This window comes from Triticum dicoccoides, chromosome 2B (genome assembly GCF_002162155.2).
Source record: "Triticum dicoccoides isolate Atlit2015 ecotype Zavitan chromosome 2B, WEW_v2.0, whole genome shotgun sequence".
Taxonomy (NCBI): domain Eukaryota; kingdom Viridiplantae; phylum Streptophyta; class Magnoliopsida; order Poales; family Poaceae; genus Triticum; species Triticum dicoccoides.
In genome coordinates this window covers 387,918,958-387,936,967 of record NC_041383.1, presented here as the reverse complement: position 1 = coordinate 387,936,967, position 18,010 = coordinate 387,918,958, and the positions used below count along the sequence as shown (strand labels likewise).

The following is an 18,010-nucleotide window of genomic DNA, read 5'->3' as shown; positions in this document are numbered from 1 at the left end:
GAAATGGTTTGGAGGTAAAGATTGATATATATGACGATGCTATTTGGATACCAGAAAGGTTTCGGGTTGTACTGGGTAACCATCGGATCACCGGAAAGGGTTCTGGGAGGCCCGGGAGGTCTATGGGCCTAATGGGCCAAGGGGAGGCACACACACCAGCCCACAAGGGGCTCGGCGCACCCTCTCCCTGGCCGCCGGCCCTCTGGCAAGGAAAGGGGGAGGGTTGGCCCCTCCTGCCTTTCCCTCCTCATGAGAGAAAGGGAGGCGGGCGCCACCTTCCCTACATTCCTCCCACGCGCCAATAAGGAAGGGGGGGGGGGCAGGGCAGGAGCCCAAGGGGGATTTGCCCCCCTTGGGGCGCCTCCTGGCTGCCTCCCCTCTTCCCTCACCTATTACAAAACAGTATAACGCGTCGAGCTACGGCTCCTCACAACGTTTTCACGTCTCTGGGCCTCATCTGGAGTCTGTTGGGCCGCTACTCTGTAGACTTACCTAGGCCATTTGTGGTTTATTGGGCCAGAAGTCACTCCTTGAATCTCGGCTCTTGTTTTACTGGGCCCTAGAACTCGCCTTCACCAAGGCTTGTTCGCGAGAAAAAAAAAGACCTAGCCAGCATAAGAGAGATGCCCTTCCGGTGGCGATGCAGATCGAGGCGAAGCGGCCGATCGATAGGGATCCTCTCAGACGCGCCAAGCAGAGGCGATTCATCGCAGCTGATGTGGCAGGTCAAGGCGAAGCGTCGCTGCGACCGCCGCTGTCGATTGAAGTCTCTCCGGCCTCCGCTGAAATTAATGGAGGTCAGTTTCTGTTTCGCCAGCCTTTGAGTTTGTGCACATGTATATATGTTCGTCGCCTGCGCTCTCCCATCTCACTTCATATTCCGGCAGCATCACGTGGAGCACCTATGCTTATCGGTTAGGTTTCCTATATCTTCATCTTTGATGCAAATTCCCCTCCTCTTCCCCCTCCCCTACAATCCCCTCTTCAACCCTATGATTTCACTGTGTTAATGTCTTTCCCAATCACAGTTTTCAACAGATAGTGGTCAACCAATATTGGAAAATTTTGTAGGCTTATATATTGCTCCATGGAATTCTTAACCTCAAAATTTGCGATGGCTGCCAGCCAGATAATTAGTTCCAGTGTACTGCCATATCTCATATGTTCATGCTTTGTTATCCATAAATTTAGGGCATTTAATGTCATTCATGGCATGGTATTCCTTTTACTGTATACGATAGGTTTCTTAGAACAATATAGTGAAATGCAAAAAAGAGTGTAATCAATCTGTCCTAGATGGAGGCAAAACCAGAACATGTTCTGGTTCTGTCCATATGTGATCATATTTAACATACGACAAGTTGCATTGTTCTTGTTGCTAGAGCTTTCAAGAGGTGACACAGGCCCTGCAGCACTACAGATTGTGCAACCGTCTTAGATGGCCACTATAGCTCAGGGCCTCATTGGCAGTTCACAAAGAGCAATAGCTTCTCATCCATTAGTGTTGCTGAAAGAGCATGAACCTTGCCCATCTTTTTTTAGGCTTAAGGGTTAAGGCAGGCGCTCTCTCTGCCACTCGATTAGATTAGTAAGCAAAATTATTTACATGGGGATCAGAAAGGAGATCAGAGAAAAGAAAAGGTCGAGGCCAAGGGCCAGCAAAAAAAGATCACACATACAGAGGTTTCTTCTCCTTTTAAGATCGATTGCCAGCTTCTTAGCTCTCTTATAATATTGTGAACTGGTAATATCTCGCTCAACACCAATATTTTGTGTTGTCCAGTGTTCAGCATTGCAGGGAATAATGAACTTGAGAAGGCTGAGCAGCAACCGGCAGTTAAAGCTCTCAAAGATAGGCTGATAACAAAGATTATTATTGTTCCTTCAATTTACTTGCTTCGTCTTTAGTAGCTTTACTAGCTCTTTATTGTTTTGGTTGTTAATATGTTCTGTTAAAAAATATTGACCTTGTTTATGCAGGTTAAAGAAATTACAGAAAAAGCTTTGAAAATCATTAACAACTAGGCTTGACGCCAAAAGGGTAGGATCCTTCACAAAATATCTCCTACTGGTTAGGTATGCAACATGCCCCTCTCCAATTCACTACACATTGTACATTCAGAATTGCTGGATATAGATGCAGTACAAAGAAATTAATCAAAAATCACTACAATGTGGGTATTTTGCTGCACACACCAGTGAGGTGAAGGATGTGTTGTACTCTGAAGAAATCGTCTTGGGGTCAACCACATGCCAGACTCTGATTGACGTTCAAAGTGGAGGACCTCCAGAACTAGGTAAGAACTGGAAACATCTGCCTATAATCTTCCTTACATGAGCAACATTGTCGTCTTCAGTCTCCAACTTTCAGTCGCTGGCATGATGCTTTCGTGATTCTGTCTATGTAGGCCCAGCAATTTGAAAGTTGAAACCTAAGACCTCACTTCACCGAAAATAGCTTCAGCCCGGAGGAAGGCTGCGGGATCATCAGAAATCCAAACGCAGTTAACAACTAACTCGACTCCAGTCGATGATGACAATGTGATAAACTACTACACCCTCATGAAGGAAGTGTGACAGAATCATAACCAGGGACATCCAGTTGGCATCACAATCCATTTTGCAAGCCACAAATGGCAGCTTATGTGTGCTCAACTATAATACTGAGATTGGTGTGCTGTTATATGAATGTCTACTACCTTAATAGAGTTTGTGAGAGTTTATAACGTCTTGACATTGTATAATCCTTAATGGTTGTAAAGAGTTGTGTGTACTCAGAAATCATCCTCGTATGTGTTGATCGAAGTAATAATCTAAAAAGTTATTTTTTGTGAATGCATTAATTGGAGCATAATACCGTCTTCATTGAGAATGGTTGTCTTATAATATCATATTACGTGCTTTCATATTAGTTGATACGATCCATTTTATAATATTCAGTGCATCATGGAATGCGATGTTAACATATTTGTGGGGGTAATTATCTTTACAGTTAGATATCATCCCGCTTTCTCAAATAATACATGTCAACCTTCCTGAAGATGGACGGGTGCGGCAACGCGCACTTTCATGGTCTAGTATATATATATGAGGGAGAGGGCACCACACAAGGCCACGACAATCTCTTAGCCGTGTGCGGCGCCACTCTCCACAGTTTCGTCCCTTGGTCATATTTTCAGAGTGCTTAGGTGATGCCCTGCGAAGATAGCATCACCATCACCACGTCGTCGTGCTGTCGGAACTCATCTACTACTTCATCCATCTTGCTGGATCAAGAAGGCGAGGACGTCATCGAGCTGAACGTGTACTGAAGCGGAGGTACCGTATGTTCGATACTAGATCGGCAATATTTGCCACCTTGGGTAGATGTCATCCGTAAGATAGTAGCCATAGTTGTATGTATGGCCATTTGCTACAAACTCCATCGGTGTAGTTTTATCATTTGCAATCTTATTCATGAGTGGTGACCGATTAAGAACCTTGATGTCATTCAAAGATCGAGGAATTCCAAAAAAAATATGCCAAATCCAAGTCTCGTGATCGGCCACCACTTCAAGAATTATAGTGTAACCCTTTTTCTGGTCGTGGAATTGTCCATGCCATGCCTTAGGACAGTTCTTCCAACTCCAATGCATGTAATCTATTGAGACAAGCATACCTTGGAACCCACGAGCTTTATTCATCTCCAAAAGCCTTACGGTGTCTTCAGCATTGGGAGCTCTCAAATATTCCGGACCAAACACTTGCACAATTCCGTTTGCGAAGCGCTTGACACACATGATGGCTTGACCATGGCTAAGCGGTCATCAACGAGATCCACCGGAATACCGTATGCCAACATACACAAAGCAGCGGTCACCTTTTGAAAGGTGCTATGCCCGAGTTCTCCAACGGCATTCCTTCTTTACTGAAAAAACCGATCATGGCTCGCCAGTTTCTCCACAATGCGTTTGGACAACGCGATGCCCCTCCTAAAACGGCACCGAAAGTAGGACTCGGGGTATATGAGATTATCCACAAAATAGTACCTCATCAATCTGTTGTGGGCATCGATCTTATCCCTCCATAATTTCTGACGACCCATAACCGAACCATCGTGCTTCATCTTTTTATTGACATGCATAGCTAGGATCATTGCGAGGTCTTCGTCCTCTTGAATATCAAATTCTTCATCGGAAGAATCATAGGACAAGCTCATCTGCAATATTGAATTTAAACTAGTTTTAAGACTACAAACAACATGCACCAAATTCATCTACAAAATATAAAGTTGAAGCAATACATACCTTGCAAGCATTTTGTCAAACACCTTATGGGCACTGACGTGCAAACGGCCGCCGAGCGCTGTTCGTTGGAGGAAGGGTGCGCTCGAGGGGCGGCGGCAAGGAGAGGAGGTGGAGGAAGCAGCAGCGGCGCGCGGGGATAGGCGGGGGAGCGTCGACGGGTCACCGGAGCGAATGGGGAAGGTGCGTGCGGCGGCGCCTGGATGTCTCAGATCTGGCGGTTGGTGAAGTCGCGTACGAATCGTGCTATCCAGCGTGCCGGAGCGGATGTAGCAAATACACCGCGTGCTATGCCGTTTTCCTCCGCGCACTGAACCAATTTTACCCCGCACACAATTATTGCGCGTCTGAGTGCTCGTTTCAGCCCGCGCGCAATAACATGTTTTTTTTTCCAACGCGCGACTTATTTCCAGCGCACGCGGGAGATGATTAAAAAAGGTGTAGCTAGGACTCATCTAGATATGACATAACTATGTCACATCTAAGCATGACATCACACAACATCAGCAAAAAGCAATTAAAAATATATTTTATACAAATCTTGAAGCCCCTTATTATGTGATGAACTACTTAGATGTGACATTTTTAAAAAACATCTAGATGTGAATTAGTCATTCTGATTGAAAAAACACGTTACCGGCTACCCAGAGCATGTGGAGTCTTCATTTTAAAAGGTCAGCAAGCAGCTAAAAAAAGGTCAGCAAGCGACTCAAACCATGTAGGTCAAAGCATTGAACTATGGGTGACCATAAAAATGAATGCGCCCTCTTCATCGTCATGGGACGGATACGGACTGATACACTTGTGCACTGGGTGGTAGAGAAGAGTGACACAGCATCTGATGATGCATATATGGTTTTTTAGCACAGCATGGTTGGCAGGCGGACACGAACCTTGGTCTCTGCATGCTCCACACGTGTGATATGGTCGAGTTTCGAGCAGACTCCAGCTTGATGCCAAGGCAAGGCATGCATGGGACACGCGGGCGTGCAGAGGATGCCGATCGATGCGCTGCCGCTGCTGGCTACGGATACCATACCGATAGACACATGCGCCTCTCCTCTGCGCTGCCGTGCATTCGGCGAGCCAGTTCGCAGTGAGCTTACCTACCCTGCTGATCTCAACATTGAATTCCTCGGTTGCTGGCAAAATTCTCCGTGAGAAAGCGGTATATCAATACTGTACTTGCCTGAAGAAAAGCGAAACTGACGGGGCCCAAATTAGGCAACTGGTTCGGATCCGATTCCCCACTAACACACCGCCCGATTAACAAAGAAACCGCACTAGGACACAATATCTTGGCAAATCGCATCCGACGGCCCGTATTCATCCTTACCCTCAAACTCGGCCCGACAGCCATCCATCCGCCTTCCTCGCCCTGCCTTGCCCTCCAAAAGAAAAATAGTACTCCACACCCACTGCCACAGAGACCCCAGCAAACCACGGGCCTGCATGTCACGGACCGAAGCAAAGAAAATCCCGTGGCGCACTTGATATTCATTCCTGCCTTGCCTCCCTAAAAAAAACTTGATATTGCTGCCACGTCGGTGTCCGCCGAGCTGAGAGTGAAACAAAGACAAAGAGAAGGAGAAAGCGAGAGGAGAGGCGGACGCGAGACGGGACTAGCGCCACTCCATTCCACTTCCCTCCCTCGCTTGCCTTCCTTCCTTCCTTCCTAGCGTAGCATTCCCTATAGAAACCCTCGATTCTGATCGCCGGGATGAGGTTCTGACCCCCGATTCGGTCCGTCGATTGTGATTTCCCCTCGATTTCGTGCGGGATTAGTGGCCGGAATTAATCGCCATGACGGCGTCGTCGCCGATGGTGCTGTCCCTCCTGCTCTTCGCCTCGCTCACGGCGCTGCTCGTCCTGGCCCCTCGCACGGCGTCGCCGCCGCTGCCGCTGGCCGTGGTGGTTGGGGACGAGGAGGCGCCGCCGGCCGCCGCTGGTGGTGCTGCGGGGATCAGCGGCGGAGGGGCGGGAGTTGAGGAGGGACCGGAGGACCTCGCGCTATACCGGCGCGTGACGCTCGACGCCGGCGAGGGCGCGGCGGTGGCGTCCAAGGTGGCGTTCATGTTCCTGACCAACTCCGACCTCACCTTCGCGCCGCTTTGGGAGCGCTTCTTCGCGGGGCACGCTGACCAGTTCAACGTCTACGTGCACGCAGACCCGGCGGTGCGGCTGCGGCTCCCCCCTACGCCTTCCTTCCGGGGCCGCTTCGTCGCGGCCAAGCCGACGCGGCGCGGGGACCCGAGCCTCATCGCTGCGGCGCGGCGGCTGCTTGTCGCCGCGCTACTCGACGACCCGGCCAACGCCTACTTCGCGCTGCTCTCGCAGCACTGCGTCCCGCTCCACTCCTTCCCGCGGCTCTACGAGGCGCTCTTCCCGCCCAAGGCCGCGCACCACCACCGCCTCCCGAGCTATATCGAGGTGCTCACCGGCGAGCCCCAGATGCCCGCGCGCTACGTGGCGCGCGGTGACGACGCCATGCTCCCGGAGGTGCCCTTCGACCGGTTCCGCATCGGCTCCCAGTTCTTCACGCTGGCCCGCCGCCACGCCGTGCTAGTCGTCCGCGAGCGCCGTCTCTGGCGAAAGTTTAGGGAGCCGTGCCTGCCGGAGTCGCAGGACTCGTGCTACCCGGAGGAGCACTATTTCCCGACGCTTCTCGACATGGCCGACCCCGCCGGCTGCACCCGGTACACGCTCACGCGCGTCAACTGGACCGACAGCTTCGAGGGCCACCCGCACACGTATTCCGCGCCAGAGGTGTCGCCGCGGCTCATCGCCGAGCTACGCCAGTCCAACAGCTCCACCTATGAGCACATGTTCGCGCGCAAGTTCGCGCCCGACTGCCTTGGCCCGCTCATGGCCATCGCCGACACCGTCATCTTCAAAGATTGATCGATGCGGTGCTCTGCATCATAGATACACGTAGGAGGTACGTTCTGACGCCTGATTTCTGTAACGTTTCAAGGTTCTAGACACTACTGATTGGTTATGCTCGTGAGCCATGCGTGTATTTCAATCACAAAATAATTTGCAGCCCGTAGATGATCGAAACATATTGCAAATGTCATTTCACTCCCCAAATTCATTTAAGATGCTGCAACATGACTGAAGAACACTGAGTACTTCTTCTGGGAAAAATCTCCTATCTACTTTAGTTTCCATATGTAAGCATGTTGCTTCGTTTAATTCGTGACGAAATCGACAACTCGATTAGTCTTGTGCTCTCTTGATGGATGAGATCATGCGTGTACGTGTCAGAACTCAATAGTCAACAGCGATATGCTGAGACCCCCTGAGTGCCGTATTCAACGACTGTAACGCAGTGTACTGCTACGCATTGTCTTGCCTTTTGACTAGTTTTCCCTTCAGATAGAGTAGTTGGCTCGCTGTATAGTTCAGTTCTATTGGCGAAATCGAACTACTCCTGGCTAAGAAACCTCATTTGCTTTTGCAGGTCTATCCGTTGAGAGTTGCGCGTGCGAGAAGACGAAAGCAGTGTCGTTATTCTCCGTTGAATCTTCACACGGTTCAGACTGGTGCTTTGCCTCTGTGCCCTCCACCGTTCTTCTCCTCCTGGTACTTCTATGTAGACTTAAGTGGCAACAACCTAATGCAAAGCGGCAGGTGTTGCATCTGATGGTCAGTCCATCCATCCACTGTATTTTTCCTACCTCGTGCGGCTGCCTAAGGCTGCTGTTCTGTTGAAATGCGTAAAAGGATGGATTGTGGCGGTGTTCTGTTCAGCTGAAACTGAAAAGGAACTTTGTACCGTTTTATTTCAGCTTGTGTACATAACCAAGGAATAAAATAATCATTCTGCATTCAAGTTTTCGTAGCACTAGCACCGTGACTCTCATTGTTTTCTTATAAGAACAGGGAGCTACCTCCCCGGTTCCATTGCCAGAATGAAACGACGGAGAAAGTCTTACAAACAGCTCACTTAGTGGAGCAGTTCAGCAAAAGCAAAACATAAAAGCTAAGCCAATGGTGCGGACATATTTTTGGACAACCAAATAACGCAAAACACCCTCCAGCAAGCTCAACATAAACGCAGACTAAGGGCATGTACAATGGTGGCATATGAATACATATGCTCCATGACAAAAAGTAATTTGCCCCATGACAAAAAATAATTTGAGGCACCTACATTTATTTTTTCTTCCCAATGCAAGCTATCATTAGTGGGTCTCATTAAAAAAATCTCTATTTTTAATGGACAACATTTATTTTTTCTTCCCAATGCAAGCTACCATTAGTGAGTCTCATTAAAAAAATCTCTACGACGACTTGATGAATAGTCTACGCGGTTTTTTTCGCTGGTTTTTCTTGTCATCCTCCCACCTCCGTTTTATTTTCGTCATCCTCTTACCACTTTCTTCTGGTTTTTATCTTCATCCTCCCAGGCTCGTCAGATCTCGATCTGGTTCATCTCCCAAACGACGCCCCAGCCCCGAGAGGAGCCGCCGCCGCCACCGGGGAACGAGAGGAGCCGCCGCCTGCAGTTGCGGAGGAGCGGAGCTGGCCGGGTTTGCGGGGGAAGCCGGCGCGGGCGAAGCCGGCAGGACGGGCTGCGGGGAAACCGGCAAGCCGGGCGGCGGGAGCCGGCGGCCAGGAAGCGGCAGAAGCCGGCCTGCGTGGGGTGGGAGCCGGTCGAGGCACGAGAGCCGCGCGGAGGCCGGCGCGAGGCTGGGGAGCCCGCAGCCGGAGCGGGGGCGCCCAGGCGGCACAGCGAGGCGGGACCGCGGGAGCAGCGCGGCACCGGGCGGAGCAGGCGGTGACGCAGCGCCGCGGGGGCGCGCACGCGGAGGTGCAGGTGCCCGCGCGCGCGGCGGAGCAGCGAGGGGCCGACGACCACCACAGGTGCGCCTCCCTCTCCCTCGAGACTCCAGCTCCCCAGCGGCCATCCCTCCTTTTCCCCAAGTCCACGACCACTGCTGCTTCGAGGCCGAGGAGACCATCGGGTAGCAGCTAGCTCAGGTCGGGGTCACAGTCCAACAATGCAAGGAGCCAAGGAGGGTGGTCCAGCCGAGAGAAGGATGTTGCGAGAGGGGATGAAGCGGCAGTTGCGTGGCCGTGTTGACCCGAGCTGGTTGCTAGAGCGGATGGAGTGGTGGCTGCACGGATTCCTTATTGGAGGTGCCGGTATGCGCGCATGCCTTCTTGATTTTGTACCTGCCTCTTTCCTGACAGGATTCTGACTCTGCCTCGGCGTTCTTCTACTTTGTGTCTGTTCAGAATGATGCACTGATGCAGGTTTCGTACACATGCTTTTCTTTTTCCTTCTTCGTATGCCTATCTGTGAATCTTGTGAGCCATGATTGGCATGCTGCTGTGTATGTCATTCTGTCACTTATATTGATTCTTGTTGAGGCGCTGCTGCCACCTAATTTTTTGAATTGATGCTAGAAATAACAAACTAATACAGAGAGAATGTACAAATTTATTACACATGATTGAGGGCGATAATCTATATATTTCCTGCAGTACCTTCATATCCTCTGCTGCAGCAGATGCAGATGGAGCACACCGTGGGATATCCCCATCCACCACGGTCACTGCCGTCAAGGGCTTCTTCATGGATCTGGGACGCCATGGACCTGCAGCTCCTCAAGGTTTGGACTTTCTACTGAACCATCGTGTCCATCATGTGTAGAACACGCTGCACTGTTAAGTCAAGGTTCAGGGCGACGTATGCCGTAGCCCCATATGGCTTTTCCAATGCAGGACCTTCTACATCTCTGCATATCGATCCACCAAGTCAAAGTTAATCTGATATGTTCAAGTTAACCATGGATCAATTCTGGAATACTTGTTAGTTGATGTTGTAGGCAGTTCGTCTCTGGAGTTACACGATCTTTTCTTGGAGTAGTATTCCCTTAAAATATTTGATCTCTTATCTATTAAAATAAATGTTAATAGAAAAGACATCTTTGGTCTCAAGAATTAGTACTACTCCCATTTGTATTTTCTAACCATATTTTTTATTTTCAAATAACATCAAACCTATGTCTAGATTGTATATTACAAACGGTTGTGCTGAAAGAACTCAGAGGATTTTCATGGTTGTGCTTACTAGAGCATCAAAATTTTGTTGTTATGCTGCTGTAGACCTTCTGAACATCTTTAAGGTGTTTTTGCCTCAGGTTCTTGTACCCCAACCTCTCGGACCCCTTGAACGGGGAGGCGGCTTCGCTGATGACGCGCGACAAGAAGGCATACAACCAGAAAGTCCAAGGTATGGTCTGCAACAACACCTCTCTCTATTGTGCTTCTATCTGTTCTGTGGATTAATTCAGAATGCTGCTCATTATGGTTTGATAAAAAAAATGTTCAGAATCTGATGCGTGACGATCAGATGGTCAAAAAAGTGACGTTGTGTGACGATCGGATGGTTCTTCAAGCTCCCAGCATGACGTACTCTCCATCTCTTGTCTCTTTCGCACGGCAGGGCAGAGGGATTTGGTCGAGGACCGCAGCGTCGGGGACCCAGGTATCTTCTTCTCCACTATGTCGATCATGGGCCCTTTGTCTAATCTGCAATGACACATGGCATTGACAGGTACAAGCACGTGGCGGCGTGGCGGCAACTGGGATGCACATGAGGCTACTGTTCTTCTACCGGTTCACAGCGTCCATGTGACACCGCCGAGCCCTTCATTTGCGTCCTCCTGGGAGACCACCATGCAGCACCAAGGTTAAAAAAAGCCCCCTGTTGTTGTCTCCCTTTCAGTTGAAATATATCCTTTTACATGCTCAGGTCATAAGTTTGTGATCTGCAAGGTTTATATGAAAAAGGAATTCCAATTATGATAAGTTGTAGCTTTGATACCAACTGTTAGACTATGTGTGCTCCCTGATTTTCCCGTCTGATTTTCCAGTGACTGCTCTCTGATGTATTTCTATTTCCATATGACAGAGTAATTAGCATTTCTGTTTTGATATCTCCCTCCTTAACTGAGTTTGTGAGTGATTTCAGCTCCATGAAGAAACCTCAAGTTTGATATTGCTTACTTATTTAACAAATACCAAAGCATGTCCATATCTTCAGACGGAAGCTATATACTCTAATTGCGGAGATTTTCTTTCTTTGTTAATCTCTTGAATAAGTTGGACTAGCTGTATATCTCTTTTTACACCATGATTTGTTTTTCATGTTGGAGTAGATATTGGCCCTCTGATAATACTAATATTGGTCCATTGAAGGTACTAATTTCAGAAAGATCATATGGGTGCATACCAGTATCAACTATTAAGGGAGCAAAGTAATTACTTGTCGTTCCTTATTGTTGTGAAAGTTCATATTTGTTTGCTATATAGATGCTCTTCATAGACTAACTGTGGTTTAAAATTCAAAATCCTTTATATCTCGTTGTTATTATTTGGTTCAGTACCTGCTACGTTCCTATGGCTGGCTGCCCTTAAGTAGTTAAAAATAACGATGGCTCTTCGACATTATTGATTGTCTGATGTCTTTGCAGGTGAGAATATAGATGATAGGAGAATGGGGGAAGATATAAATGCCTTGAGTGAATAAATAAATGGACGATTCATGGGGCTTCACTAATGGATAGCATCACACTGTCGCCTGAAATTGCTTTAGTGTATACACCCAGGGTATGTATATGGAACTAGCTACGTGAGTCATGTACTCATGTTTGAAATATATTATTTCCTGATGAAGGTGTCATGGCTTTGGCTGGACGTAAGAACATGCTTGGAGGTGATTGGTAATTTAAGATTAATCTTTGTTGCAACATAGCTTCTTGCCAGGAATTATCGGGACATTTTTACCAAGTAATTGATTTTTTTTCTTTGAGCTGCAGTTTGTTAACCAACTAGATGCACCATTTTTGACAAAGAAGGCCCCTTACTGTCCATTTTCTTTGCATCCTCGTGCGGATTTTTACACGCCCGTTTTCTGTAGCAGGCGCCTACATGCTCATGTTAGAGTTAATGGAGGATGAAGTGTGACCGTACTATCTCCTTGTGTCTACAACGACGTGTGTCAGTACTGTCTCCTTGACCGGCTCCTTAGGCTCTCCCTGTGCGGTAGCGGCTCAATCTCCGCGGTGCCGTCGAGGAGGGGCTGGGGCGGCCGTGTCTGGTGCGCTCTCGCTACTCATCGACCTTGCTGTTACTACCTCATCCTTGAAGCCATGGGTGGCCTCTAATTTTCCCTTTGGAGTGTTGAATGCAAACTGCAAAAGTAGAGCTGGTTGGCTAGCTGTTGATTTGATCGGGGGATAGCATATGAAGTGAGTAAACAGAAAGAAAGTGAGTAAACAGAAAGAAAGTGAGCATCCAAGCAGGAACTGCAAATGCTCTATTTTAGTCAAAGCATGGGAATGTGCACAAGGGAAAGGTCAGCTCTTGCAATATCATTTTCATGATACAGTGATCAAGTTTCTAAACAATCCTTGCAGACATGCCTTCCAATAGTATTTTATTCCATGGTCCATATTAGTATGTCATTTCCATGATACAATGATTTACTTTTTAGTTGTATATGCCTCCAAATTTGCTTTACATGTAACCATTGTAGAGGATTATAATGTGATATTGTGATCTACATGAAGAGTGTAGACACTACTATCTATTTCAATTTTTTTCAAATTCAGACTTCAGTGTAGATGTAGAGCTGCATGTGTGCCAATATGACTTACATTTGAATATAGGGAAAGTAGTGGCTGAACCCCACCTTGGTGCACCCACGCAATAAAACATACCAAAACATTTAAAAAAAATCTGAATATATGCACCTTGCTTTTAAACTCTCAACTAGATCCACCCTTGCAGAGTGTGGACGCACAAAAAACGGTTGAGTACTTACAGATGTGAGATCTTACATACACCCTTACACTGATTTTTTACTTCTTCCATCGTGTAGCTACAGGACCACAAACTAAGTCCCCCTGTCCTACCCTCTCATCCGCGCAGTTGTCGCCGACTACGCGTGTGCCTCCCGTTGTCACCACTGACTCGCTTTACTGTAAGAGTGTTCATTCCGTAATCGCCGTGAAAGATATCTAACCTCTAATATGAGGTTGTAAGATTACTTTGGTTAAACTTTCTATTTACCCTCTTCAGGACAATTGTATATGCCATTTGGTTATTCATGTACACCAGTATGACTTATGGCATTTCTGGATTGTCAACAACCCTGATCTGATTGTTTGATGTACTTATATCATTTTCTTTTCAGTCACCTCTTCATCCGAGCAGGGGTGGCGAGGGAACAGAAATGGTCGTGGTGAAAGTCGATTTAGTGCATCAAGGATTGGAGGTTGTGAGATTTTCAAGAGGTGATGAAGCACAATTTGTTATCGTGCCTTATAACATATATAGCAGTCGATGATGAGTACAAGCATAAGATGGTTGGCAATCTTTAGAGCATGAGACATACCTTTGCAGTCTGTAAGAGGATCAAATAACATGTTTTGTTGACAAGGATGATTTTGGAATTTCTATATAACATGCATGTACAATATGTTAACGAAGCTACATGAATGCTCGATGCTCTGTTCAAGACTTCTCGAGTAGAAGTGTGTATCAGTTTATCATTTTCATCTTCCTAAATAAAACCATCGATGTTTAACATGATTTATGGATATCTGGTTGTAGCTTAGCAGGCTTGAGGCCGCTGGCGCTTATCAAGATGAGTTTGGAAATACCCAGTTGAGAGGCGGGGGTTATCGGGTTTGTGTGAGGGGCGTGTGACGTCACCAAAACATTGAAGATAGTCACCAAAACATCGAAGATAGTGGCGGGGCTTATATAGATGGTTGGGGTTTCTGGCGGCTTGGGTTGGGCGGTGTTGACACATGATTAGGCAGGTGTAGGTGGTCACCAGCATCAAAGATGGTAGCAGGGTTTAGAGGAATAGCCAAGGGTGGCGGATGCTGGGGTGGGGTGGCGGCGACGGACGATTAGGCAGGTGGAGGTGGATGGGTCAAAGGGTGTGCAGGGTCACCAGCATAAAAAATGGTGGTAGAGTTTAGAGGGATGGTCGGGGGTGGAATGGAGGAAGAAGGCAACATTGGGAGGAAGAAATTAATGTTTTCTGCGAATTGCAACTACATGTTGCCACGTTTCATTTGCATAATTCATCCCGGACAATCGTAGAAACCTAAAGAAATATGTGCAACCATGTTAGAGATCTATTTGGCTGGATAGAGTAGGGAGAGTGTAGGGCGAAGCCTAGGATGGTTTGAATTGTCGCCGCCTTCCACAGTGACTCATCTTTTAATCGCCGCTGCTTTTGGATGCAGCCGTTGTCATGGGTAAGCGGTCTATGGGGGAATACGATGTGAAGGAGAGAGGGTGTCATGGAGAAGGTGACGTGGGTGTCATCCAGTTTTAAAGGAGAGGGATCCATGGAGAAATGTCCCGGTATGATGGAAAACCGAGCATGAAGTGGATATTCTGGTAGGAAAAGGGAATGATGCAACATGGGGCGGGTTTTTGGGTAGGGGCAAGCATTGGGGATAACAGGGCGCATAGTCTGGATAACGACATTTCTTCCCATATATGGGTTGGATTTGAGGAAGCAAGGACTGTCCAAACGATTGAGTTTTGGGGAGCCCACTGGCACCCATTTGATGCCCGAACACACGGAACATATAAGGAAGACATGAGCTTCGACCTTGCCAAATACCTTAATTATTTGTTTGATTTATTTATATACATTGTAGCCCGTAGCAACGCACGGGCATTCTACTATGAAGAAGGTAAGTCATCTCCCATGCATCAGTGACAACTACCAGGGTCATGAAGAAGGTAAGTCATCTCCCATGCATCAATTTTTTTTGGAATTGTGCAGCTTCAGATTTGCAGAAATTATGATTGAGCACTCTATCTATATAGTTCAAAACTTAGTTATGTATATCGCAAGGGTAACCAATTAAGTTGGTATACTTTCATGTATTTTGGAGGAGTAGCTCAACAATGGCTCCGCGAGCTCTAACAGGCGTGGTGGGCTGCCAACGACCTCCACATAGTATTGCTTAAATCGAATGCAACCACTAGATTCTCATCACTAACTCCGTGAACTGGTAGAAAGTGGTCAGGTTGGGAAAGGAGTAAACGGAATGCTACTAAATTAGTGGGCATTTGGGCAACACCTAAAGCATTGGGCAACACCTAAAACGGTTCTGATAAGAATTTCGTACAAGAATAGGTGGTTGTAAATATACAAGAATAGGTGGTTGTAAATATGTTGAATTGTTCATGGTGGAGTTGTTGTACAGTCACCCAACAACCATGATTTACAAAGCTTAAGGGACTATATAAAGGCCAAACACTTGGAATTCAAACAAGCTAGGTTCAAAATGGTGACTTTGAGTTATTATTTATGTTGTTTGGCTGGCTTATTTGATGCCGAAGTTCTATGAGGATACGTGTGTTTTTAAATTTTGCTATTGGATTTCACTTTTTTCTTTATCTCTGCCAGTTCTCCTTTTGAGAGCGGAATTACTATAATTTGTCTATAGACCAAATGGTTCGATCAGGATGTGTCAGATCGGTTTTGAGAAGGCAAGCACATAAGTCGCTCGGCAAAACAAATTTGTTGTGTAGATATTGATGTACTACAGATCCATTCATGTATTTTACTAATATGCATGGTTGGATATTAGTACTTGTGATACGTGAGGCACAATGTAAGGTGAAGTAAAACATGGTGAACATGGCTTCGTGACGGTGCTGGCGGAGAAGATGTCAGGGGCGGTAGGGGACATGTTATAGAAGATGTTGATGGCAGCGGCGGCGGAAATGGCCAACTGTGGTCCCTCTATGCCAACGTGAATGAGGCACAAATGGGGTTCCTGGGCGCTAGCGAGAAGGAGTCCGATGGGTTCCGTGGAGCAATATGATGCTGCGGCAATAGAGTATCAAGGTCCATTTTCAGCCGTGCAAGAACTGATGAATGTTATATGTGTGATTCATTCATTCGTTCATTTGATCCTCCTATATTCCATTCGAATTAGATTCATTTTTGTTTGCACTTACACATGGTTTGATCCTCCCGTATCCCATAGTTTGCCAGGAAATTGCATAATGCAATGAAGTTTCTGGTTGTAGTATCTTGGAACATTGTGTAAAGAGAACAAAATCCTCCACGTGTTATCTTTAACTAATGGATAACAACAATGGGCATGCTTTATCTCTTCAGCATAATAAAGCAGCAGGTGCTTTCTAGCACTTGTTATGTCCTGCATAATGAAGAGTTATATGCCTTTTGACCACTTTGTTTATTTTGTGCATCAGGCCTGATAAGTCCATCTATGTATACATTGTTGAATTATATTTTTAATCAAAATATATTGCAAGTGAAGTAGATTTCAATTATTTTTAGTCTATTACTAGCTATATATTTTTCCATACATATATATTTTGGCATGCATTATATTTACGGATGCAGCCATTAATTTTTTTAATAGCCCGTGGCAACGCACGAGCATTTTACTAGTAAAAAATAAAGACTCTAGTACACATGCATCTCTACTTTCCACTGCACCTTTTTAGCTTTTGTCACCGGAGCACACTTTTTCTCTTCAAGCACCCGCTTCCTGAAGAGGATCCCGCTTCCCTATCCGAACCTACTTTACGTCATATCCGATCCTACATGGCATGCGAGGCATCACCTTGAGCCTATGCATTGTACATGCCCTAACAAGCTATCCACAGGTGAGCCTCAAGGCAGCCTTCCTGGTCTTCATTGGAGGAGCCGTAGTCGCTTGTGGCGACCACTGACCAGCATGCCGAGAGTGTAGAGATGGGGCTTGACAGCATGGAAACAACCTCGGTGTCCCTCTTCTTGGCAGGAGACGCGGGGAAGGTGCCGGCATCGGAGATCTTGAGCTTGTTTCGATGGTCTGGGCGAGCAGTCAGCCACATGAAATCCTCAGGGGACGCCAGATGAAGCATGTCAGGTGCCCTGCAAAGGCCTCCAGCCTCACCTCTATGTTCTGGGGAGAAAACAGACCAGGATTTGATCATTCTTAGGACCAACCTCAATACCTGTTTAATAGAAATCCAGATGTTCTTGTAAAAAATAATAGAATTTCTGGTTTTCGAGAGCCCTAGAGTACTGTTGCATGAACAATATTTAAAGCAGAGTTTTTGTTGTTGGAGGCCCAGAATCTGGCAACAGATTCAAAGTTGATCCAAACCTCCAACTTGAAGTGATCTTTGACCACAATCAAAGGAAAAGGTGGAAGATTGATTCTGGTTCAGTGCAAAACACACAATCAAGCGTCTCGATGATATGCATTTTTCTAAGGTTGTCCCTAGTCATGAGTTTATTTAGCAAGCAACCGAAGGAAAACATGAATTTTAGGGGTAACCCTAAGTTCAAACACTAGGGATGAACATAGGTTGGACCCCTCTAAAATTAATTACATGATACAAGGAGCTAGTTAAGTATTGGCCTTTGTTCTCAAGCTGCCAAATTAGAGAACCAATCTCATATGTATGTGTAATGCTCCCATCTATCTCAGTGAGTTGGTATCATTGTTCCATGAGCCTACTGTCAAAGTTCCTCCTAAAAGTATTGGCCTTTGTTCTCAAGCTGCCAAATTAGAGAACCAATCTCATATGTATGTGTAATGCTCCCAGCTAACTCAATGATATGGTACCATTGTTCCATGAGCCTGCTGTCAAAGTTCCTCCTAAAAGACAATTTGAGTTGACGACTGTCCCAAACCTCTCTAACGCTTTTA

General features: G+C 46.7%; 1 protein-coding gene and 1 long non-coding RNA gene across 21 annotated transcripts; both read left to right on the top strand.

The window, feature by feature from the left end:
* Nucleotides 1-610: 610 nt before the first annotated feature.
* On the top strand, nucleotides 611-2,778 carry LOC119363809. 3 transcript variants are annotated; one of them, XR_005174436.1, is made up of 4 exons: nucleotides 611-797; nucleotides 1,981-2,076; nucleotides 2,200-2,297; nucleotides 2,409-2,778. It is a non-coding gene; the product is annotated as an uncharacterized LOC119363809 (long non-coding RNA). The 3 variants fall into 3 exon arrangements; XR_005174437.1 differs by having other exon boundaries at nucleotides 611-914; XR_005174435.1 differs by having other exon boundaries at nucleotides 611-2,076.
* Nucleotides 2,779-5,881: 3,103 nt separating this feature from the next.
* On the top strand, nucleotides 5,882-13,825 carry LOC119363808 (glycosyltransferase BC10-like). 18 transcript variants are annotated; one of them, XR_005174427.1, is made up of 10 exons: nucleotides 5,886-7,221; nucleotides 7,747-7,931; nucleotides 8,696-9,434; nucleotides 9,777-9,904; nucleotides 10,436-10,527; nucleotides 10,627-10,782; nucleotides 10,852-10,986; nucleotides 11,771-11,906; nucleotides 11,974-12,654; nucleotides 13,495-13,825. XR_005174427.1 is itself a non-coding variant. In XM_037629177.1 (2 exons), exon 1 carries the CDS (start codon nucleotides 6,087-6,089, stop codon nucleotides 7,182-7,184), a length of 1,098 nt encoding a protein of 365 aa, XP_037485074.1. In that variant the 5' UTR covers nucleotides 5,886-6,086; the 3' UTR covers nucleotides 7,185-7,221; nucleotides 7,747-8,118. The 18 variants fall into 18 exon arrangements, 1 of the variants encoding a protein (XP_037485074.1); XR_005174425.1 differs by having other exon boundaries at nucleotides 8,696-9,545; XR_005174422.1 differs by having other exon boundaries at nucleotides 8,696-9,904; nucleotides 11,974-12,012; nucleotides 12,220-12,654.
* Nucleotides 13,826-18,010: the final 4,185 nt, after the last annotated feature.

Excerpts from the sequence above, each read along its gene's own strand:
- LOC119363808 (XM_037629177.1), top strand. The coding sequence starts at position 6,087 with ATGACGGCGTCGTCGCCGATGGTGCTGTCCCTCCTGCTCTTCGCCTCG.